Source organism: Rhinatrema bivittatum, chromosome 5, assembly GCF_901001135.1.
Source record: "Rhinatrema bivittatum chromosome 5, aRhiBiv1.1, whole genome shotgun sequence".
NCBI classification, from domain to species: domain Eukaryota; kingdom Metazoa; phylum Chordata; class Amphibia; order Gymnophiona; family Rhinatrematidae; genus Rhinatrema; species Rhinatrema bivittatum.
The window spans coordinates 381,385,897-381,412,925 of record NC_042619.1 but is presented as its reverse complement, the minus strand read 5'-3'; the positions used below and the strand labels follow the sequence as shown (position 1 = coordinate 381,412,925).

The 27,029-nt window shown below is 43.1% G+C and overlaps 1 protein-coding gene across 1 annotated transcript; it reads left to right on the top strand.

Moving 5' to 3' along the window:
- Nucleotides 1–8,062: 8,062 nt before the first annotated feature.
- On the top strand, nucleotides 8,063–26,394 carry DPH3 (diphthamide biosynthesis 3). Its single transcript, XM_029604863.1, has 4 exons — nucleotides 8,063–8,516; nucleotides 16,177–16,331; nucleotides 17,161–17,235; nucleotides 24,982–26,394. The coding sequence occupies exons 2-4, from the start codon at nucleotides 16,224–16,226 to the stop codon at nucleotides 25,048–25,050; spliced, it is 252 nt and encodes an 83-aa protein (XP_029460723.1). The 5' UTR covers nucleotides 8,063–8,516; nucleotides 16,177–16,223; the 3' UTR covers nucleotides 25,051–26,394.
- Nucleotides 26,395–27,029: the final 635 nt, after the last annotated feature.

Sequence of the window (27,029 nt, the reverse complement as noted above, 5' to 3'; positions counted from 1 at the left end):
CTCATTTATCTAGTTAGATGTGCTACTTGCTAACTTCATGAAGTGCCCCCTAGTCCTTCTATTATCCAAAAGAGTAAATAACCGATTCACATTTACCATTCTAGACCTCTCATTTTAAAGACCTGTATCATATCCCCCCCTCAGCCGTCTCTTCTCCAAGCTGAACCGCCCTAATCTCTTTAGCCTTTAATCGTAGGGGAGCTGTTCCATCCCCTTTATCATTTTGGTCACCCTTCTCTGCCCATGACACTGCCTGAGCCTTAGTGGAATGAGCCCTAACCTGAGTAGACAACGGCTGTTCAGCATCCACATATGCAGCTGTGACTACCTCCTTAATACAGTGGACTATTGTAGCTCACAATGCCGGCTCACCCTGTTCACTCCCACCATGAAATATAAACAGCTGGTCAGTCTTCCTGAGAGGCTCAGAAACCTCTAAATACCTCAAGATATGCCTCTTGACATCCAAGGACCATAACAGGCGATATTTCTCCACATCTCTCTCCCTGTCCAGAGTCAGCAGGGAAATTGATTGATTCAAGTTAAAATCCGAGGCCACCTTTGGTAAAAAAGATGGAACAGTATGCAACTGTATCGCTTCTGGAGTCACCTACAGAAACGGTTCCCGGCAAGGCAATGCCTGCAGTTCGGAGACTCTATGTGCAAAACAAATTGCCACAAGAAACAGCATTTTCAATGTAAATAACCTCAAGGAAAGGCTGTGCAACAATTGAAAGGAGAGACCTGCCAGGAAATCCAAAACCATATTAAAACTCCACGAGGGTACTGGCAACCACAGGGGAGTATGAAGATGCTTCACCCCTTTTAAGAAATGAGCCACATCTGGATGAGCTGACAAGGGTCCACACCATTCACCTGAGCTCAGAAACAGGCAAGAGCCGCCACCTGTACCTTCAATGAATTAAGGGCCAACCTTTTTTGCAACCCATCCTGCAATAATTCCAAAATGATCGGGACCTTAACCAAACGAGGGAGAATACTTTGACCCCAACACCAAGCCTCAAACATTCGCCAAACCCGCACATAGGCTAATTAAGTGGAGAACTTTCTCGTTTGTACCAAGGTGGCATCACTACAGTGGAATATCCCTGCTTCAGCATTCAAGCCCTTTTAAGGGCCACACCATAAGATAAAAGAGTTGGATCTTCGTGAAGAAGAGGCCTCTGCTGTAGCAGATCCTGTGAACAGGTAATCAGATAGGAGAGTCCACCAGGAGCCTTTGCAAATCTGCATACCACAGCCTCCTTGGCCAATCTGGCATCATCAGAAGCACTATCCCCATGTGACTCTCAATCCTCTGAATCATTCTGCCCAACATGGGCCGTGGGGAAAAGGCATATAGGTGCTTGCCCACCAGCCACTCCTACACAATGGCATCAGTGCCCAAAGACTTTTGATCTCGCCTGTGACTGAAGAAATGAAGAACCTTCACATTGTGAGATGTTGCCAGCAGGTCTAGAAATGGTAGGCCCCAGTAGTCCATTATGAACTGGAATGCCTCGTTTGACAATTCCCATTCTCCTGGGTCCAGACTCTACCTGCTGAGAAAGTTGGCTCTTACGTTGTCTTTTACTGCAACGTGGGAGGCTGAGATCTTCTGAAGATGCACTTCCACCCATTCCATGAGTTGGGCTATTTCCTGCGACTCTTGGTTCCTCCTTGGCAATTGATGTGAAGGCTTCTCTCTCCTAATCAGCCCAGGTGGGAGTTAGCCGACCTCCTTTATTGGGCATGTCAGGAGCTGTTCTCACTTTTTGTTCCTATTCCTGGCCCAGTGAGAAGCTGTTCCCTCCTCCTTCATTCAGATCAGAGCGAGACATTATCTGGACTGCTTGACCCTGCAATTTGTTGATGAATCATAAGCAAGCCAACAGGATGGCCCGGGCTTCCAGCTGATTGATGCTCCACAGAGACTCTTCTGTACTCTAGCGCCCTTGTGCCGTCAACTCCTAAACAGTGGGCCCACCTAACCCAGGAGGCTTGCATCCGTTGTGAGTACTAGCCAGTCTGGTAATCATAGGGAAACCCCCTTCCTTAGATGGTCCACTTGCAACCACCACTGCAGCTGTATACTAATCTCCACCAGCAAGTGAAGTCTTATCGAATAGTCTTGAGATTCCAATGAGCCAGCAGAGTGTGCTGAAGAGGGCGCATATGCGCCCTTGCACACGGAATCACCTCTAGGGTAGCCATCATTAAACAGAGCACCTGTAGATAAGACCACACTATTGGGTGTAATTTTTCTGTCAATAGTCGCACCTGCACCATCAGCTTCTGAATGCGGCCCTCTGGCAGAAACACCCTGCCTTGCTTCATTTCGAACCGAACACCGATATACTCCAGTATCTGGGATGGCTGTAGATTGCTCTTGACCAAGTTCACCACCCATCCTAGATCCTGTAGCAAGGAGATCCACCTTGCGTGAGACTTGAAGGCTCTCTTCCAGAGAGCCTTCTTGGCCCGAATCAGCCAATTAAGTACAGGTGAACCAGAATGCCATCCTTTCTCAACATTGTCACAACCACCACCATAACTTTGGAAAAGGTTCTGGGTGTGGTGGCCAACCCAAAAGGCAATGCTCGAAACTAATAATGTCGCCCCAAAACAGCGAAACACAGAAACTGTTGATGCTCTGACAAATCCAGGGACGTCAGAAACGCCCCTGACTGTACTGTCATTATCACTAAGTTTCTATGCAAAAACGAGTCACCTGCAAATGACTGTTGAACCCCTTGAGATCTAGGATGGGGTGAAAGGAGCCCTCCTTCTTGGGCACAATGAAATAAATGGAATATTGGCCCAGGACACACTGGTGTGTTTCGAGGTCCTGGGAGGTGTGTTGTGGGGCCAGCAGAAGGCTTCTCTCTCCTAAACAGCCCAGGTGGGAGTTAGCCAACCTCCTTTATTGGGCATGTCAGGAGCTGTTCTCACTTTTTGTTCCTATTCCTGGCCCAGTGAGAAGCTGTTCCCTCCTCCTTCATTCAGATCAGAGCAAGACACCATCTCACACTCTTCTGGGCCCAGCAGGACGCCAACTTTATCTTCCTCCACCCTTGCAGGACCCGCAAGTGACAAACAGCAGGAGCATAAGAGAGAGAGAGTGCATGCTGTACCCACAGATCCATTGCCGGTTTCTGCTGCCGTTACCGCCTCCTCACAGAACATATAGAAAGACATGGTTTAATGGAACAAAGTCAGCATGGCTTTATCCAGGGCAAGTCTTGCCTCACAAATCTGCTTCACTTTTTTGAAGGAGTTAATAAACATGTGGATAAAGGTGAACCGGTAGATATAGTATACTTGGATTTTCAGAAGGCGTTTGACAAAGTTCCTCATGAGAGGCTTCTAGGAAAAGTAAAAAGTCATGGGATAGGTGGCGATGTCCTTTCGTGGATTGCAAACTGGCTAAAAGACAGAAAACAGAGAGTAGGATTAAATGGGCAATTTTCTCAGTGGAAGGGAGTGGACAGTGGAGTGCCTCAGGGATCTGTATTGGGACCCTTACTGTTCAATATATTTATAAATGATCTGGAAAGAAATACGACGAGTGAGATAATCAAATTTGCAGATGACACAAAATTGTTCAGAGTAGTTAAATCACAAGCAGATTGTGATAAATTGCAGGAAGACCTTGTGAGACTGGAAAATTGGGCATCCAAATGGCAGATGAAATTTAATGTGGATAAGTGCAAGGTGATGCATATAGGGAAAAATAACCCATGCTATAATTACACAATGTTGGGTTCCATATTAGGTGCTACAACCCAAGAAAGAGATCTAGGCGTCATAGTGGACAACACATTGAAATCGTCGGTGCAGTGTGCTGCGGCAGTCAAAAAAGCAAACAGAATGTTGGGAATTATTAGAAAAGGAATGATGAATAAAACGGAAAATGTCATAATGCCTCTGTATCGCTCCATGGTGAGACCGCACCTTGAATACTGTGTACAATTCTGGTCGCCGCATCTCAAAAAAGATATAATTGCGATGGAGAAGGTACAGAGAAGGGCTACCAAAATGATAAAGGGAATGGAACAACTCCCCTATGAGGAAAGACTAAAGAGGTTATGACTTTTCAGCTTGGAGAAGAGACGACTGAGGGGGGATATGATAGAGGTGTTTAAAATCATGAGAGGTCTAGAACGGGTAGATGTGAATCGGTTATTTACTCTTTCGGATAGTAGAAAGACTAGGGGGCACTCCATGAAGTTAGCATGGGGCACATTTAAAACTAATCGGAGAAAGTTCTTTTTTACTCAACGCACAATTAAACTCTGGAATTTGTTGCCAGAGAATGTGGTTCGTGCAGTTAGTATAGCTGTGTTTAAAAAAGGATTGGATAAGTTCTTGGAGGAGAAGTCCATTACCTGCTATTAAGTTCACTTAGAGAATAGCCACTGCCATTAGCAATGGTTACATGGAATAGACTTAGTTTTTGGGTACTTGCCAGGTTCTTGTGGCCTGGATTGGCCACTGTTGGAAACAGGATGCTGGGCTTGATGGACCCTTGGTCTGACCCAGTATGGCATTTTCTTATGTTCTTATGTTCTTATGTTCAATGTTTCTTGATAGAGGGAAATTTTAATTGTGGCTTTTCTTGAAGGGAAACAGCAGGTGCAAATATGTGTACATAGGGTTTCCTTTTGAAAATATGTTTTTAGACCTACATGTACTGTAGGCTCTTTAAAAACTTCCAGATAAATCTTTTCATTGCAAATGAAGATTCAAGGGCAAAAGTGTCTCCAATGCCATGTTCTTAAAATTTCCCCTACCTATTGACTTGATCTCGTGGGTTCACAAGGAGCAAATTCCCTCTGTCCTGCTTTCCATAGATGCAGAAAGGGCATTCAACCTTCTGCATTGGCCCTTCTTGTTCATGACCCTAGAAAGGATGGGATTTGACCCTTTTTTTATGCAGTGGTTATGTAGGCTATATGACTCCCCATGGGTGAAGGTTAAGGTTAATGGAGAATATGGGAAGGAGTTCACAATCGGCAGAAGGACAAGGCAAGAATGTTCATTGTCCCCTCTACTATTTGCCCTTTTTTTAGAACCTTTTGGCTTCCGAATCTGGAGCACGTCCTTAATAACGGGGCTGAAATTGGGCCCCCATCATTTTAAGTTATCGTTATTTGCAGACGACATATTGTTTATATTGACAAACCCGAGCTCCTCCTCTAGGTGGTGGAGAAAGAGTTAAAAGCCTTTAGTAAAGTTTCCGGATTTAAGGATAATTTCCAAAAGTTGGAACTCCTCAATATCAATCTGCTGGATGATGAGACGAACATGATCTGCAACCACTTCCCATTTCGGTGGGCGAAAACCTCTATGAAATATTTAGGTATATATATATATGGTCAAAGTTAGATCTGTTCAACTTAAATTACATACCACTGGTATACACCATAGATAAGGATATACTGCGGTGGAAGTGAGGACCATTCTCCTGGTTTGGGAGGATAGCTTTGTTTGTTGTGGGAGCTGGTACATCAGTCGGGCCGCGTGCACGCGCGCCCTTAGGCATCTGGTCAACCTGGCGGCTTGCAGCGTCGAGCCAGTCCGGGAACACTGGAGGAGGACGGCCTGGAGACGCCGCAGCAGTTAGCCTTCCATCAACCCCCGAAGGGAGTCGCCAACGAGGTAGGTGGGCGGAGCAGAGACGTCGGACAGCGACGGACACAAGAATATGATAGAGGTCTTTAAGATGATGAGAGGTCTTGAACGAGTAGATAGGACTCGGTTATTTACACTTTCGGATAATAGAAGGACTAGGGGGCACTCCATGAAGTTAGCAAGTAGCACATTTAAGACTAATTGGAGAAAATTATTTTTCACTCAATGCACAATTAAGCTCTGGAATTTGTTGCCAGAGGATGTGGTTAATGCAGTTAGTGTAGCTGGGTTCAAAAAAGGTTTGGATAAGTTCTTGGAGGAGAAGTCCATTAACTGCTATTAATCAAGTTTACTTAGGGAATAGCCACTGCTATTAATTTTATCAGTAGCATGGGATCTTCCTGGTGTTTGGGTAATTGTCAGGTTCTTGTGGCCTAGTTTGGCCTCTGTTGGAAACAGGATGCTGGGCTTGATGGCCCTTGGTCTGACCCAGCATGGCATTTCTTATGTTCTAATTATGTTGCTTTAACTATAGGGCAGATATAGACAAAAGGTCAAGAAAAATACTGAAATAACTTTTGGATCTGTGTGAAGGCTGCATCCATTAGATGGCACCACAGACTAATTCTGAGATGATTATACCAATATTCAATCAACATCTGATCAATGTAGTCATGTTCCCAGATATGGGCACAGCTAATATGATAACTTGTTACTATGTATGGAAAACTTACACTAATGAGGAGATAAGTAAATTTGTGATTTGTTCCTGCATATAATATGTAAGCCAGGGCACTATCCCCTCCTCTTTCTGTATTTTTGCTTATCTTGCTTTTCAGCATATCTGCTTCTGCCATCTAGCTTTTTTTCTGTAAATATATGCTGAAACTGACAATGCCTAACAATAAAATGAACATATTAATTATTCTACTAAGACTGTCTCCCTGGGATATCTGAGAAAAAGGGGCCTGACAGATTCAATCACAAATTGAGAGACGTATTTATAACTTTGCACTTTTAACCAAACTGCCTCAAAGGGGAAACATTTTGTGCAGTTTAAGCAGAAATAAGGTTCAGCAAACAAACCAGTCACAGTTGTATTAAAAGGTGACAAAACTTTTTTGCTGACCCTTATTTCTACATATTCAAGTGTACTTGTATTTGAAAAACTGTGATCTGAACTAAAAGACATTAATGAGAAGCTTGATTTAAACTCCCATGTTGTATTGTAAGTGTTGATCACAGCTTTTCTATCATAAAGCATCCTATATGGCCAAGTAGTTCACTTTGAAGCAGTGATTAATTATCTTTTTCCGCAGATTTCATCTTATGCACAAAGCGGTCTCACCATACTTCCAATAAACAAGCTATAACTGCCCTTCACAAACATTTTTTTCCTTCAAAACTCCAGTACCATTACTCACCTTCCAAATGCACAGGCATATTTTCAAACCTAGATGCCCACAGACTTTTGTAATGCTAAAAATATATATATAATTAAATTCCAGCATGAACCTACATTTTTTAAGAAGAGTTCAGCAAGTATATTAGAATTGCCATACTGGTCTATGAAGCCTACTATCCCATTTCCAACAGTAGCCAGTCCAGGTCCCAAGTACCTGACAACATTCCAGACAGTAAATAGAGCCCACGCTGCTACTGCACAGTGATCAGTAGTGGCTATTCCCCAATTCTACTTGATTAATAACAGTTTATGGACTTCTCCTCCAGGAACTTGTCCAAAACTTTTTAAAACCCAGCTATGCTAAATGCTTTAACCAAATCCTCAGACGATTAATTCCAGAGCTTAATTGTGCATTGAGTGAAAAATAATTTTCTCTGATTTGTTTTGAACGCACTACTTACTAACTTCATGGAGCATCCCCTAATCTTTGTAAAACCATCTTCACTGACAGCGCCCTAGCACTTGAAAGATTCAGTACATAGGTGTATTTTGACGTCTTAATTGGAGAGTGGGGAAGCAATTCAGCACTAGCACCTGAAATATGAAGATATAATAGAGATCTATGCAATCACGAGTAAGGGAGCAGCAGTGGGATTTACCCTTTCCGATAATATTATGACTAGAGGACGCTCCATGAAGCTAATGGCATTTTTAAAACAAATCAGAAAAAGCATTTTTTTTTTCACTCCACGCACAGATGCTTCAGAGCCACACTGGCATGCTCGGGCTTCACGTTCCTAGGGCAACCATCGGTCAACAGCCAATCAGATACAGAGATGTGCTCCTGACGTCATGACAAGCAGACTAGTGGAGCAGCACCAGTTCTCCTCTGGAGTCGAGACGCATCGCTTAGGAACGGCTCCTACCGCCTCTTCTGCGCCTCGCGTCCTTTACCAACTCCTCGGACCTTCTCTCCCCCCCCCCCCCCCCCCCCGTTCCGGCAGCGCGGGGCACTTACTCACCCTATATTGACCATGAAATGAAAAAGAACGCTATTTGCAATAAAGATGGTTATAATCTATCCGACCACCTTGGAGTTATTTTATCTAGGCTCAGCTCTGTTGCTGCAGTTAGGGAAGACCACGGCGCCCTGCACCTGAGACAGGAACCTCCGCGGGACCGGAAGCGGCGGTTGGATTCCGGCAGCCTGTGACGTGTTGGTGCGCATGCGCGGAGCACCGCCATTCCCTGTTCGGCCTTTCCACTGCGCAGGGCGGAATTGAAGGTGGAAGCACGGAGGAAGAGTGGTGGCTTCTTGTTGCCCCACAGCGCGGTTAAAAACCTACCCCAGAAAAACCGGACCTATACATTAAAAAAGCGGCCCGATTTGGTGGGACAACCGTGTGCCTGGCATTACGCCGCTGCCCGGGGAGGAGGCAGCAGCTGAGCTGCGGGACGGACTGAGCGCGCTTGGGGGGTGAGTCCGCGCCGGGGCCCCCGTTCCTGCCTAGGCGGTCCTCCCTTTGGCTCGTGCGGGCGCCCGGAGACGAGGGAAGGGTGGGGGGGGGGTGGCCTCGAGGGCCGCTGTGACCCAGCGTGGTTGTGACGTCACGGGCGGGTGCCGGGCAGCCTCTCGCGCCGTCCGTTCTCCCTGCTCCCCCCGCGTGGGCTGGGAGCCTCTCAGCCGCCTCCCTGCTGTGATTGCGAGCGGCGGAGGGGGGGGGGGGGGGGGGGGGAGGCTGCAGACACGGAAACTTTCTCCGCTGCTGTTGCGATAGGATTACCCCTTTAACCCAGGTCACCTGAAGAGGGTAATCTAGCTCTGGTATTGCGTGGATTGTTATAGGGAGTTCTGATTTTCCCGTTGATTCTCATAAGAGAATCAAATAAGCTGGTCCAGTCCTGGTTTTTACCCCACAACGTGCGTACATTTGTAGATGTGAGAACATAAGATTTGCCATAGTGGCCGGGTCAGACCAAAGGTCCATCAAGCTTAGTATCCTGGATTAGCCACTGTTAGTGAAGAACAGGATACCGGGCTTGATGGACCTTTGGGCTGACCCAGTATGGTAAAGCTTATGTCACAAACATGTGGGGGAGTAAAGCCTATTTGATTGGCCCGGGCTGGCAATCTGAGGTTGTATAGTGTACTTTGCTCTCCCTGGCAGCATGCTGCAAAAGCTTTTGTTGTTGTTTTTTCCTTTATATTGTACATGTGACTACCAGACCCTTGGGTTTGAATGTTACATGACTTTGGGATGGGGGTGCAGACTTTAACTCAGGTACTTGGACTTCCTGGCCTAGTAACAACCCTCACAGGGGCCGATGCAATACAGTGTGCTGAGCCCAGCGCAATGTATAACCTGCAGTTGGACGCGGGTTGTAGAGGCGCTAACTAATCCCCTTATGCAATGCCATTCTCCGAACCGGACTACCAGCATCAGAAGGAGTGTATAAAATCCATATTAAAGTGTCAGGCACTTAATATTGATTTATTCACTCCTTCACTTGTTGCCCATTGGTCCTTTCCACTGACATTTGCCAGTGGAAAGGACCAATCCCCTTTCAGGACAGCCTTCTGAAAGGAGATTGGTTCTTTCACTGATGTGTGACAGTAAAGGGACCAATCCACAATAAGTGAAGGAGTGAATAAATTATTAAGTGCCGGACACTTTAATATTGATTTTATACACTCCTTCTGGTGCCGGTATTCAAGTTGGGAGATTGGACGCTGAATCAGTTTCCATTTTCCTAACCCCTGCATGTGCGCTGGTTAGGAAAACGTGATGCTGATAAATTTAGCATCCGTTTTCTTAACCGGCGGACAGCCACCACAGCAGACCTCTTTTCGGCTTGCGCTGTCAATGAGGCGCTAGGGGCATGCAATCGCCCCTAGCGCCTCCTCTACAACGTGAGCCCGAATTTAAATATTGCATTGTGCCCCCAGGAGAGATGCCTAGGGTAGCTTTATGAAAGCGGGTGCTGAATATACAGCGCAAGTTTTTTGCGTCGGCCCCTGTATAACCTGCGTCGGACGTGGAGTGACTGTAATAGCGCTCATCACATGCAAATGCATGTGAATGAGGCTATTTATTACTCATTCACTCCGCATGCAATAAAATGTGCATCTCAGACGCATGTTTATCGCTCAGCTATTAACGCCTGCCTGGAGCAGGCGTTAATAGCTGAGCACGGGTAAAAGAAGTATAGAAAAGCAGAAAAAACTGCTTTTCTATACTTCTTCTCTTAAGTAAAAAAATAAAAAAAAAATAACTCTGCAGACCACCGAGTTATGAAGACTGATGCCAGTAAACTCGGCGTCTGTTTTCATAACCGGCCGTCTGCCAGTTTGTCAGCAGTGATTTTCATTACTGGCAGACGACCGGTTATGAAAACAGACTCCGAGTTTACTGGCATTGGTCTTCATAACCGGTAGCCACGGGGGAGTCGCGTTAGCAAGGAGGCGCTAAGGTCGCGCAGGCGACCCTAGCGCCTCCTTAGTGCGACCACCTAATTTGGGTATTGCATGGCGCCCCCCTTGCGCCATTAAGAAAGCGGGCGCTAACTTTTCAGCGCCTGCTTTCTGCGCTTTATATTACATCGGCCCCACAGTCCAGTAGGGTTTACAGAATATCAACAATGAATTTGCAGGAGATAAATTGGTATACACTGGAGATCTAGTATATGTAGATTTCTCATGTATTTATTTGATTTATGTTCCGCTTTTTGACACTTCAAAGTGCATTACATTCAGGTACCTTAGATATTTCCCTAACCTCAATCTAAGTATATACCTGAGGCAATAGAGGGTAAAGTGACTTGCCCAAGATCACAAGGAGCAGCAGTGGGATTTGAACCCTGGTTTCCCTGGTTCGTAGCCCGCTGCTCTAACCACTAGGCTATTTATTTTTATGTAAACGTTTTATATACCATCATTCCCAAAGTAGATCACAATGGTTTACAAAGATAGAATTGAATTACAATATAGAAAGATAAATAATAATAAATACATTTCAAACTGCAATAATATAAAATAGGAACAAGATATAGGATTAAGGAAGTTTTATTAATTATTACAACAATGGAAAATACTCGCTTCATTGTAGATATTCTGAAAACCCAACTGGTTCTGTGGTTATCATTAGGGCATTTTTTGGAAGCCTTGTTTATACATCGCCTGCTTATTTCAGTTGATAGTTTTCTGGTACTTTGCTCCTAAACTACACTTTGCATTGTGGCTTATGTTGCCAGAGGATGTAGTCAAAGTATGTAACATAGCTGGGTTTAAAAGGGATTTGGACAAGTTGTCAGAGGAAGAATCCATAAACAAATTATTAGTTAGGTAGACTTTAGAAAGCCACTGCTTATCTTTGGGAGTGAACAGCAAGGAATGGATTTACTCTTTTTGAGATCTGCCAGCTGCTTCCTAGTGACCTGGATTGGCCATTGTTGGAGATGGGATTCTGGACTTAGTGTACCTTTTTGGTCTAACCCAACATGGTACATCTTATTTTCTCATACCTGGGCAGAAGGGAATCCTGTGCTCATAATTCTGAGGTTTTGGGCACAGCTAGTTTTATTCTCTGAGAATTGCAATCCTATGTCGTCTTGAACTCTTGTTTTGTTGAGATATGAGGGGTGAGTTCACTATGTTTTGGTGTAAGAAGCATTTAGAAGGAGAAAATGGAAAACATTTGTTGACGACATCATCAGGAACCCTAAGGAAGGAGACTTGTTAGTTTTAGAACTGTGGGAATGATCTAATCAGTAACAATATCTTCATACTCGTGCATCAGGCTTTCAGTGCTGTGCATATCCTGGTATGGGGCAGGTTCCTGCTTTGCCTGGCTCTTCTCATGTTTTTGATTACAGAACACTGCCCCAAAAGTCCTCCACTCCGACTTTTACACAGGAGTCACTGGAGGCTTCCCTGTCAGGGGAGGATTCTGATCAGTCTTGTCCCCCTAAATTCTTCAGAGGAAGGGGACTGTTACTGTGAGGAAGAATCATCGTCGGTAGCTGGGTTTTTCTGCAGGGAAGAATCCTCTACCCTTATTATCGATGTAATGACTGTCTTCAAAATTTCTAGTTCCAAGGGGGGAGGGTGAAATGGAAGGGGACCCGATCCTACAAGGAATCCAGAAGGCCTTTCCATTACACTTGGCTTTAAAAAGCATGGTATTAGCAGTATGGGAGTCCCCCAGAGGGGGGTTAAAGGGAGGCAGACGTGAGTTGGATTTATCCTTTTAAGAAGACAGGAATAATCTGTGATACATGGCCCAAAACCCGGTGCAGGGAAGAAGGATCTGGATGTATTGGGTGATGGGGCTGTATATGGATCAGTAAAAGACTGTATGATATGACCTACATCTGTCCATGGCAGGAAAAATAATCATAAATGAGAAATTCAGTTCCTATGTCATGAGACATTTAAACTAGAAGACAGGGTGGCGGAAGAAAGTTGGAACGTCACCCCCAACAAAGACAGAAAGTGGTTGGAGAAATTTAAAAATCAGCTCAATAATTCACTTTTAGACTAAGGGCAGAAAAAGGTGTCTGGGAAGAGCAGCAAGCTGAGTGAAAAAAGCTGGAAAGCTATGAGTAAAAATGCTCCTATTCTGGGCAAAAAATGGAACCTATTCTGAAGAAACGAGTGGAATACTTTAAGGATCTGTTCTGGGACCGCTTCTGTCCAATATCTTTGTGAGTGATATTGTAGAGGGATTCGAAGGTAAAATTTTGTCTGTTTGCAGATGACACTAAAATCTGAAACAGAGTGGGCACACTTGAAGGAGCAGAGAGCATGAGAAATGACCTAGTAAAGCTCAAGACATGGTCCAAAGTTTGACAGTTGGGATTCAATACCGAGAAGTGCAGAGTCATGCATTTGTGGTACAGCAATCCAGAGGAGTTGCATGTGATGTGTGTGACCTGGGAGAGAAACCTCGGGGTGATTGTGTAATGTTCTGCAGGTGGTGAAGCAACAGGACAAGGTGGAGGGATGCCGGGCTGCAGGAAAAAGGGGGTGATAATGCAGCTGGGCAAATCCCTGATGAGGCCTCGCCTAGAATACAGTGTTCAGTTCTGGAGACCTCATCTTAGAAAGGATAAGGATAAAATATCAGGGGTCCAGAGAAAGGCAACCAAAATGTGGGGTCTGTACAGAAAGCCATATGAGAGGAGACTGAAGAATCTTATGTATACTGCGGGTGAGAGAAAATACAGACCTTCAAATACCTGAAAGGAATTAATAATGCACAAAATTCAAATCTTTTCTGATGGAAAGGAAGTAGTAAAACGAGGATTCACAATATGGAACTCCCACGGGGGAAGACTCAGAAGCAACATCAAAATGTTTCTTCATGTAAAGGATGGTGGATGTATGCAATGTCCTCCCAGAAGAGGTGGTGAAGACAGGACAAACACAGAGGATCTCTGCTGGTTAGAGAATGGAAATGAAGAAATGAGTAACTTTCATATTAAATCTAAAGTTTACGTTTCTGCTTGGGGGAGCTTGCATGGAGTGACATTTACTACTACCCTTAAAAATACTTGCTGGGTAGACTAGATGGGTCATTTGTCTTTATCTGCTGTCATTTACAATATTACTTTGTTCTTAGAATCCCCAGGATTTATGTTTCCTGTAAAATGACTATTTTGGTCAAAGGCAGGAAGATTAAGACTAGCCTACCCACCAATGCCATGTCTCTGCAAGCCTCCATCTGTGCAGGCTATGTGGCACAAGTAGTAGTATAGTCTGTCCAGCAACCACCAAGGAGCGAAGATACAGCAAGGATAGAGTCTAGTGTGGTCGTCTTAACTGACACAATGTATGATCTCATAAGAAAGTTATCTCATGCGGTAGCATCTAGTGTGGGTAGCAGATGCCATAATCAAGGCTTGCCTTTGTAAGCTTCCCTTTTAAAGAAGGCCCGCTCTTCAAAGAAGAACTGGAAAAGTTAGTCAAGGTCTTGAGAATCCAAGCCTCAGAGACTCCTAGAAGATAAACCCCAGTTAGGCACAAAATGCCAGCTCTTCTGGGATTATTGAAAGTTTAACTGAGAGAACTTACCTCAGCAACCCAGTTAATGAAAGCTCCATTCCTTTCAAGGAGCAAGAAAGGGCAAGGTGGATTCCGCCACAGCTCCTGCACTTACCCCAGTGATAAATAGCAGGTCCGTTCCATGGTAGTATTTTTAGGAGGATGCCTCCTGCAATTCTACTTGAAAGGACCTGCAATAATTCAGTCCACTGGGTCTTAGACATTATCCAAAAAGGAGACTCCATAGAACTGTTGGCCCTGGTCCAAGAGGCTTTTATGGCTTTCCCCTGCTTCTCTCTCGTCAATAGGTCCACATTGACAAAGCTACAAGACCTTCAGGCGATAGTCCCATTCCTTTCAGGAGAACAGGGATAAGGGTCGTATTCAATCTAATTTGTGGCCCCAATGAAGGACAGTTCCTTCTTCCCTGTGCTAGATCAGAAAGGAGTCAACATGTGGAGAGGCTCAGATGGTCAAAGTGCAGAGGCTCAGATTACCCTTGCCACTAAAAGAATGACCAAGCTAATAATTCAAATATAGGATTTCCAAGCTCAAGAGGCACCCAGGATTTTGAACGGTCTTCACCTTCTGGAGCTGACGACAGCCACCTTAGATCTAGTCTCATGGGCTAGAGCTCATCCATTATAACTATCTCTTCCATCTCGGTAGTACTTCGAGATGCAAGACTACAAGTCTCACCTTCCTCTACCTCTGACAGTGAGGAGGAGTCTGGTATGGTGGTTGGAGCACGCCAACATGTTGAAGGGCATGGATAAGAACATAAGATTTGCCATACTAGGTCAAACCAAAGGAAGCCCAGTATCCTGTTTCCAACCAAGGTCAATCCAAGTCACAAGTACCTGGCAGGATCCCACAAGGTAAACAGATTCTATGCTGCTTATCCCAGGTATAAGCGGTGGATTTTCCCAAGTTTACCTTAATAATGACTTATGGACTTTTCTTCCAGGAAATTGCCCAAATCATTTTTAAACCCAGATATACTAACAGCTTTCACTACACCCTTTGGCAATGAATTATAGGGCTTAATTATACATTGAATAAAGAGGATATGATGTGTGTGTTTGTGTGATTACTAACAGTTTACTAGTCATTTTAGGTTTCTGGCATGCAACCAACTGCATATCAATAACAAATTGACATTTTAATAATGGCCACTCACTTTGGCTATACCCAGGAGCTCCCACCAGTATGGCAAAAGCCATCAGCCCACTAGTAATTAGTTAAGCCTTTTAAACTAGTTCAAAATCAGCTTTATGAGGAAACAGACAAGAAGAACCTGGTCTGGTACATTCATGCAATTTCCACCTTGACCATCTCCACTCGTACATACTGCTGAGAGCTTCTTAGGCTTGCATGTTCTGTCCATGAGTGTCTTGCAGACAGAAGGCAAATTTTATTGATCAGAATCCTCAGAGGCACCTATTATTGGAGGCGATTTTTTTTTTTTATAGCTCCCATAAAAAGTGTGAACCAGTAAGAAATTGTTACTATACGTATTTCAAATGTTTCTCTCTGCTTTAATGGTATACTTAACCCCTCAGTATCTTTCTCTTCCATTAGAAAGGCCCCCTCAGTCCACACTGTGTTTGTGAGACTAGGCCGTGACCTCAGTCTTATGACTGTATTGAAGAGAATCGTGCTGTAGAAGCAGTGGTTAAAGGCGTGGCACAGATTTCCTACTTGTTGAGCCCCAGTGGCCTTCAGTTTAGACCAGATGCACTGCCCTCATCTGAAAAGAGAGGCTTGGCTTTAAAACTTCACGGTTACTGCCTTCCTTTATGGCTCTTCAAGATTGTGCCATACAGTGGAGATGGTGAGGGTAAAAAATGATAATAGAACTCAAGAAATTGGGTCAAGCACACAGGATCCTTAATGGTGGGGAAGTGAGGATAAAGCCAGAGATTACACAGGGTTAAAATGGGTGGACTGGCTGGGTCTCACTTATCCTATTGTGTTTTATGCTTTTTTTAAATTTTTGTTTCTTTATGCTCCTTAAAGAGAGGTCACAAAACCCGTCCCAAATTACTACCCCAGAATCTTGCTGGTGGTTGACTGCAGTTTTGTTTTCTCCCAGTTGGTGTTTGCTTGGTGTCCGTGAAGTGCGTTCAGGACTGCAGGAGAATGTCGGTGTTCCACGATGAGGTGGAGATTGAAGATTTTGAATATGACGAGGATACGGAGACCTATTACTATCCGTGTCCATGTGGGGACCGTTTTGCAATCAGTAAGGTAAAAGGTTTTTCCCCTCCTTTGGACATGGGCAAGGCAGAACCATTTATAGTGTGGAGAGGCCCTGCAGCGTTGCCTTTATGGCCTTGCTTCTTTTGAACGATAAATATGAAGCATACGTGTTTTATGTTTAAAAAGTAAAACACTATCAGACAACATTCTTGCTCCAGCCCTATTAACATAAGTTAATTTGTTGTTTTTGCTGCTCAGCAGCTTTTTTTGGAAATCAGTTTTCAGATGAACCTAACCAGCTTAGGCTTTTGGCTGCAAATTCTCCTAAAAATAGCCAGTCAATAATTTGCCCAGCTAGATTGGGGATCATCATTTATGTGACTGTGATTACCTAACTAAACATAGCACATCAGTACCAACTGGTTAAGATAAAAGCCCACCCCGGGAATGCTTCTGGATCCGTCCCTTTCAGCCCAGCAAAATTTGACCACCTTACGGATTTGGAAGGCTAAACTTAGCAAGTCATGAGGAGGGGGTCGGCGTGAGGGGATTTTTAATAGCGAGTTAACCAGTTAAAGCTCTTCAAAACTGATAGAACGTGTATTCTCACCGACATCACTGGAAATCAGAATTGCTGTATGAAGGGTGGTTTAGTTTCTCTAATAACATTGGAGGGCCCTCCAAACATTTATATTATGTGCAAGAAATGTTACATAAAACACCACAAAATCCCAAATGTTTATCTTATTCTGGTCTAATTATTCTGCTAGGAAGTGACGTCTTGTTACTGTTCTGTTGTTTTACCTTCCCTATGTGTGGTGATTTCAGTAGGGTTAATAAATGGGTACTAATTTGTTGTTGTTGCTGTTTTTCACAGGAAGACTTAGAAAACGGAGAGGAAGTTGCGACCTGTCCAAGCTGCTCTTTGGTTGTACGAGTCATTTATGATAAAGTAAGGGCTTAAATTCAGTACACGTGTCCATGCTAATTGCTCATTGTACCCGGGAATACGCAGGCAATGATATTGGGGAAAGGAATGAGCACCAGTTTACTACCCTGAATACAGAGTGTGCAATGCCAGTCCTAAAGATTGATTGATTTAAAAAGGCTTTTATATCATACCCTACAATGGTATCGCCCAGGGCGGTTTGCAAAGCGACATTCACAAGTTAAAAGAACAGTGCTCATAAAATGAATATTAAAGAAATTAAAAATACAAATTGTATAGGAAATAAACCAAGGACATTCCGCTTCAAGATTGTGTAGACTCAGTATGAATTTAGCAGGGTTGCTTACAAAATGCAGAGACTTTTACATCAGGATCTTATATTCAAATCTGGAATCGTTTTACAGTCCAGCTTCCAAACGTGTGTTCCTACGGGCACACACCCGTCACAGAAGTGATGACTCTCACAGCAGCTGAATTATGCCAGATCACGATCCAAAATCCTTTCTTAATCTCTGACAATAGGTTGCAGTGGTTTCTTAATATTTACTCTGGGTGAGGAGCTAAAACTTCACTTGCAATACAGTGCTTATATAAGGGCCCTTAGTAAGCTCAGAAAACTCTCGTTTTTAAACATTCAGGTGCTTTAATGTTGCAACAAATGTTATGCATAATCACGTGAAGAAAGAAATAAACAGTATTCATATTAATATCCTCTTACTCAGACACACCAAAGTAACTTTCCCTGAGATCTCACAAAGTTGGGGGTTGCCAGAGAGTATGCTACAAATGGATGAGAAAGGGAACAAGCCAAACGTTAGTAAAACCTGCAAGTAAAATAGCTCTCTCGTCCATATCCTTATTCTATGAGATAACTCTGGTAAATTGGGCAAGGTGTGCCTGGCTTCTGTGGTATCGCATGGAAATAAAAGGTTCTCACCAAAAGGAATGGCTGCCGGCAAGAAAACCGAAACCTTTTACTGTGATCCTGAAGGAACTGAGGATGCACTCACGATGCAAATAGAGAATTTAAAATGGAGGTGATTTCCATTAAAAAAAAAAAGAAAAAGTGGATGAATTGGAGGAAAGGACTTCCTGTTTAGATGATATTGTAACTGCCTCATGGCGATCACAATTGGTGACCGGAAAGAGGCTTTGAAAATGCAAATCGCAGGAGTCTGAGAAACGATGAGAATTTGGGGATTTTAGAGGGAATGGAAGGTGATAATCAGTGGTGATTATGGAGTCATTTCTACTAAAGCTACTGGAATTTCAGGGGCCAATACTCACCCAGCTAAGTGTATGCTAAATATCCTCAGCCGCATAAGTGTTATCCAGCTAAGTTTAGACCATCTATTGAACAGGTCTAACTTATCCGGCTAACATAAGCTGATAAGTTTAAGTATCGCTACTGATCACCCTAGGTTAACTAGATAAGTAGCGCCATCTTGCTCTGCTCACTGCCCGTCCACAGCATATCCGGCTATCTATTTAGCAACAGAAATATGATGGCTATTCTAGTCTGCCCATCCACCAGATGAATTTGCCTTTATAATTCCCATTACTGCCTCAGAGATCCCCTATATATTTCCCATGCTTTCTTTTGTCTCCCCTCATGTCCATGGGGAGACAATTCCATGCATCTACCACACTCTCTGTAAAGAAATATTCCCTAAGATTCCTCCTGAGTCTGCCCCCTGGTAACCTCATCGCATGTCCCCTCGTTCTAAAGCCTCCTTTCCTTTGAAAGAGGCTCACCTCCTGTGCACGGAAACCCTTGAGATATATTTGGATGTCTCTCATATCTCCCCTATTTCGCCTTTCCTCCAGGCTGTGTATATTTTGTGCTTTAGAATGAAGACCATTGACCATTGTAGTTGCCACCCTCTGGTCCGAGTCCTTCCTGTTTTATAATCTTTTGAAGGTGCGGTCTCCAGAATTGTACACAGTATCCCAAATGAGGTCTCCCCAAGGACCTATAAGGGGGCAATATCACCTCCCTTTTTCTGCCGGCCATTCCTCTCCCTCTGCAGCCAAGCATCTAATCCAGCTAAGTTGTGGCCACTGAACGTAGCTGCTTATTCAGCATCCACCTCTTATCCAGATCAGAGCTGATTATCCAGCTAAGTAGCGTTTGAGTACCTGCTCCACTGTTTTTATAAAGGACTTTATTTGACCACACACAGAATACCGGCAACGAGTAACATCCACGACCAATGGCATTTTTTATCTCCAGATTACCTCGATTACTGGAAATTCTGAAAAGGTAAGATATGGGGCACTTGTCCCGTGGGAGAGGGAGGATTTTGATTTTGGTGCATCTAAATTGTCTCCGGAACAGAAAAGGGAGACATTTCAGCAGGGAAAGCAAAGCAATTAAGAAATAAGGAAAGTTTGGTTTGTGTTATCCATCGAGGATAAAAGTCACCATTAATAAGACCAAAACCATTTGGGAATCCTGAAGAACTGGAAGGAAACAAAACGGAGACTCATGGACTCACATGTGCAGAAGGAAATGGAAGAACGTCAGTGTGAAGCCTTTTTTAGCTAATCTAGCCCTGGCCAGGAAGAATACATGCTGATCTTTTTTTTTTTTCCCTGTTTAAAGCTTATTGATTACCCCTGAACTAACTGGAAAATCTGTCTGAGAGACTTAATAATTACTGTGCATTGGTTCACGTGAAGCTTGTCTCATTGGAGAGTTGTCAGGTTGCTTTCAGGCAGATATCTTGCTTAGAAGTTTGCATGACAGTTTTGCATGCAAACAAAATAGTCCTGCATTGCCTCTGTGCAATGTGAATATCTTTTGTTGATTTTCTTGTGAAATGTAATGGCTATGCAGGGAATGCATTGTGGTATTCTAGGTCTGTAGGGAAATCTTGTAAGATATGTGCTGATAATTTTAATTGCAAATGTGAGCCAACGAGAAGCAATGGAGATTTGTTTGTGGGAGTACATTTTTGCATTATAAGGAGTGTGAACACACGTGCAAACTTAATCGGGATCAACGGTTACGAAGACAGGCTTTTTTTTTTTTTTTTTAAACAGGAAATGGACGCAATTGCAGAATTTTTGGAGAGATATAGGGAGTTCTGTGTGATATGGGTGTCATTGAAAAAGTTCTGTAGATCATCTGCATACAATGAGTTGATTCCTGAGTTTGTGACTGTTAGTGGATCTGTCAGAAACAGAACTGACATAGATGGGAATTTGACTAAAAAAAAAATAAGAACATAAGAAAATGCCATACTGGGTCAGACCAAGGGTCCATCAAGCCCAGCATCCTGTTTCCAACAGTGGCCAATCCAGGCCACAAGAACCTGGCAAGTACCCAAAAACTAAGTCTATTCCATGTAACCATTGCTAATGGCAGTGGCTATTCTCTAAGTGAACTTAATAGCAGGTAATGGACTTCTCCTCCAAGAACTTATCCAATGCTTTTTTAAACCCAGCTACACTAACCGCACTAACCACATCCTCTGGCAACAAATTCCAGAGTTTAATTGTGCGTTGAGTGAAAAGAACTTTCTCCGATTAGTTTTAAATGTGCCCCATGCTAACTTCATGGAGTGCCCCCTAGTCTTTCTATTATCCGAAAGAGTAAATAACCGATTCACATCTACCCGTTCTAGACCTCTCATAATTTTAAACACCTCTATCATATCCCCCCTTCAGACACAGCTGGTTTATATTCAAAACATAAGGGCTCCAGAGAATTCTTCAGAAATGCCGCAAATTATGTAGAAGCAATGTTTCATGCAACTGTTATTCAACGCATCTCTTAACCTCAAACATTGAGCTGATTTGGTGGATCAAGATGATGTCCTGCAGGCCTTTTCCTTATCCATGGTTGGCCATGGTAAAATGCAAGGGGAGACCTTGGGGGTTTCCTGCAGCTCTGGGGATTCCTGTTTCGTGTCCTCTTAACAAATTTACTAGTCTGAAGTTTAATGGTTGCAGCTACTGGGGTTGGAGCTGGGCCACTCTTGAGTTGGAACTGTCTCCTGGGAATCTTGTAGCTCAGCCAAAACATCACCACCCACTAAGTTGCTAGGAGCTACTGTAATGCAGCAAATTCTGCTTGAGCTTTAGGGGAAAAGACATCATCAGGGGGAGCAGTGAGTAGGCAAGCCTTGCTGGACTGTGGCAGGCTTGGTGAGGATGAAAGTGGATTCTCCCCTGCAGTCACTACCAGGGCAATTGCAACCGCGGAGGAGGAAGGCTTTTACACTATAGGGCAAAGACAAGCTGGGGTTATCACCAGGAACTCAGGCTAGTGCTTCCATCCCTTGCCACCTGATTTTCACAGTTAGTTTCTGCAGTGTCGTGTCCTGTATGAAGAGCCATATTTTGCTTAACGTCTCATGTTTCTAGCTGCATTTGATTCATCCACCGAATTTCAGAATTTGGAGCTGGATTCCAAAACATATGGTACCTGATTGATCAGCTGCAAAAAGATGTACGTATGATTGCCGCTGGTAATCAAATAGTATTTAAACCAACTAACGTTGGGGAACTCTGTGTAAAAGAGCGGTTTGTGATGTGTGAGTTTCCCGAGAGTTCCCTTCGTAGCTGTTAATGATACTTTTTTAAAATATTTCATTGAGGCACTTAAATGGGAGACGAAGTGAGTCAGACTCCCTCAGATCTCACTAGATAATTTCAGCCTGAGATTTTGGAGAAATTAGATAGTGATCTGGTGTATAAAGGCCACATTAATAGTTAGTTTTATTCTTGACCCGCATAGCAAATGGGTTCTAAAGTTGTACTTTTGCCATAGACATGAATTTTTAATATGTCTGGACACATAGCTGCTGATGTCTCCAAGGGTAGCTTGGGGGGGAAAACTGAAGGGTCTTGCAGCTCGAGGAAGGCTTCCTGTTAGGGTTCGCAAGGAAATGTCTCTTGATTATATTAGGGGAGTAGTTGTGTTTTACACTGGAACAATTAGTCTTTTTGTGTGAGAAGTCCGTATAGGACATGACCACCTGCTTCTCCTAATTCTGCTTTGAGTTAAAGTTCATAGTTTCCAGTTGTTGTTCCTTATGGCTTCACGTGTATTTTCTATACATTTTTTCATTTAGACTTTTTGTCTCTCTCTGTATTGTGCAACTTATCGTTAAAGAATTTAAGCTTGAATTTCTGGGATCGTCTTTCTTAATTTGACTTTACTCTGTCTGCTTATTCTGCTTTTCTGATTGAGATCATGCATGAGTATATAATATGGGGGGGAAAAACCCCTACTCATTGAGCATTGCTAATGACCATGGCTTTGTTTTTGGGAATTTGAAGAGAGCTTAAAATGTATTATCATCCCTTTGTATTTGAGGAAACCAAGAGGTTCTCATGCAAAAAGATGCATATATAATTACTGTAAAGCCCAAACAAATATATTTCTCATCTCCATCAAAATGGAGATGAGAAAAGCACAGCGTTCCATAATGATCATGCACCATGATAATCAAACAAAAAAAAACCACAACCACCCCACAAGCTTTTGACGATTTTGAAAAGAAAAGTAGAATTGGAGCCCAAGAGAAGCCAAGGCAGCAGAACAACACATTTAAACAGAACCGCAAGGCGCACCAGGAATAATGCATCAGCGTTAACAGTCAAAGGTGTGCTGGAGCAGCCATGCTTTCTCCTCAATTCAAAATAATTTAATTCAGAATGAACGTATAGAGGCAGTGCCTTCCACAAGAAGAGTGGCAAGTCACAGCTAGTCTTACTAGGATGGGAAAGCAGAATCATCCGTGGTTCTTGTTGAGCAGAAGGGAGTGTCCTCCCTGGGGATTAGGGACCTAACAAATTTGATAGATACAATGGGGATAGCTTTATGAATGGATTGAAAGACTAAGCATAAGATTTTTAAACTTGATCCAGCATGGAACAGGAAGCCAGTGTAACTTCCACAAAACAAATGCGGTATCACATTTCCTTAAGCTAAAGATCTTGGATGAGCATCCAAGGCTGCTGGGTTTTGGAGAAGTTACAGTCGTCTTGCTCGGACCTTTGTAACCCCCACATACAGGATGTTGCAGTAGTTATTTTCTCAAAAGAATCGGAACGTGAACTAAGACCTATAAGTCAATGCAATCCAAAATAACAAAAAAGTTGGAAATACCTGAAACGAAGTTTGAACTAGTAAGGAAATTTGTGACACACTCTGCTTTGAGTCTGAGTAGAATACTTTGGCCTCTATATGCACGGAGCTAAAGTGCTTTGGACTTCAGTGGATTAACTTTTAAGTTAATGGGACTGCAGCCACTGGTCAGCGTGGTCTGGCCACGTTTTTAAAGGGCAGGACTTCTAGCCAGCCAGAATCAATGTGTGCTAAAATCTGAACGTTGTCTGCGAAAGTAAAACCTCTGCATCCACAGGCTTGAATGAATGTAGCCAACGGGGCTAACAATATATTTTAAATGGCAACTGAGCAAGCACTGAACCCTGCAGTTTATGCTCCTATGCTCTGACACCAGGGAGCTCCAGACACCCTGAAAATATCCAGGCCGTAAGATTTGAACCAGGCCGGTATTGTTCCACCAAGACCTGTGTCAGTCGGTCAGTGAGTAACTTATGGATCCGCAGTATGGAAGGCCCATGCTCATGTTGTCTAATACCATTAGCACATCCTTCCCATACTAACCACGCTGTTGTACGTTCTGCCGTGAATCGTACCTCAGTCACCTCGGGCAGTTAGAGCCGTTCCACCGCTGCTCCCTGAGATGCCACGGGGGGACCTCTAGATTTCCAGCACTGAAGGAACGGTGGTGAAAGCTCAGCGCAGTGCCCCAGGGCCGGAAGAACAGATTTCCAGGTTGCATTCGTCCCTTTTCTCTGATCTAGGTAGCAATTTAAGAATCTCCCACAGTTTTTGAATATTGATATCAGATGTTTGTTTTCCACTTGCTTTGAATATTTTTCTGTTTACTTTTCCTTCTGTGTCATCATTTGAACTTTATAAATAGAATTTAAATCTATAATGTTAATGTTTCTTGGGAGAGCTATAAATGGAATATTGACCTTTTTTTTTTTTTTTTTTAAATTAAGAACAGTGGGAACAGGTTTTTTTTTTTCAAGTGAATTTTATAGTCTTTGAAACATAAAAGGAATTCTCATGAAATATATCCCAGACACCTTTAAAATGAAACAGCACAATGTACAGCTACAATGGGAATTTATTTTCCATACGGGTATAAGATACAACATACAAAAAAATTGTCTGAAATGTGCCATTTGACTTTAAAGATATCCTGAATCTTTGGACTTTAAAGTTTACTTGAAAAAAAATAAAAACCTGTTGCCAATGTTCTTTATTTAAAAAAAACAAACCCCCAAAATGCTCCATTTACAGCTCTTCCGAGAAACATGACTTGCTACAGTGGTTGAACAGCAACAGTATCCTGCTCCAGTGGGCCATCAGCCCAACAGGGGCTACGTGCAACTGCCAAGGATTTTTCAGTCGAGCTATAGTAACAGTCTCCTCCCGTGAGGGGCACGGGCAGTTCTCTCTGGAACGGATGTGTGCTCACAAGCAGAGCTAGCAGTTACTGTTATTGATCGATTGATGTCCTCCATCAAAGGCTGTGGGAAATACGCTTTCAATACGATGACGTTAGAATTTTGAGATGAAGTCCTTCTTGTGATTAATCTCTAGCGAAAGGAATAATGCTGACAGTGTGTTTGTGACTTTGCCAGCAGTAACAATAAAATGCAATGTGGTTTTTTTTTCACTGCTTTGTTTTGTTCCAGGAAGAATTTATGTGCGGGGAAGTCGTCGCGGCACCTACAACGAACAAAGCAGAGCTGGTGAAGTGCTGAACGTCCCGTTTAATGGTCACGGCTTCCAACGACACGCGGCATCCGGGCAGCCCACCCAAGGGGGGGTTTTATTATGTATGGTGTGGCTGTTTTGTGAGGGTTGATAATGGCATCATTTAGGGTGGGGTGGGGTATCTTGAGCTAGCAAAACATTGCAAATAAGGTTTGTCAACAGATACCTGTGCAGCTCCACTTTCTACAGCATTGCTCATCCAAGCCGTTAAAAGATTAGCGCAGTGGAGTAAAAGGAGCAGACTTGTCTTTCTGTGGGGGGGGGGAAAGAAGCCAGTACTCACATGCAGGATGCAAAATTGGGCAAGTCAAGCAGGCGAAGGAAGAAGGTTATCGGAGTTAGTACTGGCAAGTACCCTCCGAAATGTTGGAGTTAAATTTCTACTTGAAACCAAGCCACAGCAATGTTTGAGGTGGAAGACGGCACTGTTCTCGGTAGGAGAAAAATCTGAGCAGAAACTGGTGTGCAGTGCCACGTTGGATTTAAATAAGGAAAAATGCCAGCTTCGCCCGTCGAGCTATTCAGTGTGGGCCGAATGCTGTACTTACTACTTGCTGCCTTACGGAAATGTGCACCTTAATTGCAACGTATAATTTGGTATTTATAGTTTTCACCTGAAATGTAAGAAAACACTGTTTTAAAGAGGTGGTGAATTTTTGTTTACATTTTGATTTTTTTTTTTTTTTTTGTTCTGGATTGCTGCTTAACTATAAATTTTTAAGTATCGACAGCTGGAATAGCTGGCACCGTTATTTTATAATCCTGTTTTAATGTGTTTACAAAGTAGAATACTGACGCAGACTATCGCCCAAAATGTCAGTCTGTACGTTTTCAGAGAAGGCTGCTATCTTCAGTTTTATCATCTGCCCAGTAAAAAAAAAAAATAAAAATGGTAGGGTGTGTTCATCTTTCCTCAGTGTTTCTTCCAACCTTATTAAAGGACTGGACGCTGCAAAGCCATTGGTGAAGTATGCCATAAAATCACACCAGTATGGCTTTCAAGCAGTACTAGGCCACAGCGCTTATTTGTCAATTAAACCTTTTTTTAAGATAATTTATTTTTTTAGTACTTTATAGCATACAGATTCTGTTTTCAGAATTGTTTGTAAAGCTAAAACGGGTCTGGATTAACCGTGTACAATACTATAAGAAAGTGCCATAAGGTCATGTTAGCAACGGTATTATCTGTGGTTTTGAAAATAAACTTGTCTATTCTCCACTTTTACTTTATTTCAAGGTCTGGTAGTTTGTTTTTTTTCTCTCTCTTGTTTTGGAATGTGTACATCTTTTTAATGAACATTAAAAAAAAAAAAAATAAAAATCTCCCCTGACATGACCTTTCAGCTATTAATACCATGTTTTGCTTTTTCAGGATAGTGGAAGCACAGTGTTCGGATAGAAAGTAAGCCAGAAAAAGCTTCTACTAAACAGACACGTGCAAACTTTTTTTTTTTTTTAAACCGTGGTCGGATAAGAACAAGACATGTTCCTTAAATTGTGCATTTTAACCTGCTGTTTTGACTCTTCACACCGACTACCTGCAGGGATAGCAGACTGGTCTTTTGAGAATAACCAACAGATCTTGTTTAATGCAGGCTGACTGTATGCAGTTAGATCTGAATATTCATAAGGTATAATGTGAAGAGGTTGTTTCTGAGGGCAGCCTCATGACTTGGCTGCAGCCCAGGATATGAGTCTGTGTCCTGCTTGGGCTGGAATCCGAGGGAGGGAAGGTGGCAGAGACCACTACGGCCAAGCATGGACAATGAGTGGGAGATTTCCCTCCAACAAACATTTGTGTTACCCAGGTATAATGTTGGGGGAGCAAGAAGGTGGCGAAGGAAAGATGGATATGACAAAAGGTGGTTCTTAAGGACCAGAGGTGACAATCTCCTGGTTTAAACTTTTGCTGGTTGACCACCAAGTGGTGTACAAACTAGGTTTGTATCTTCAAATTTTAATTGCA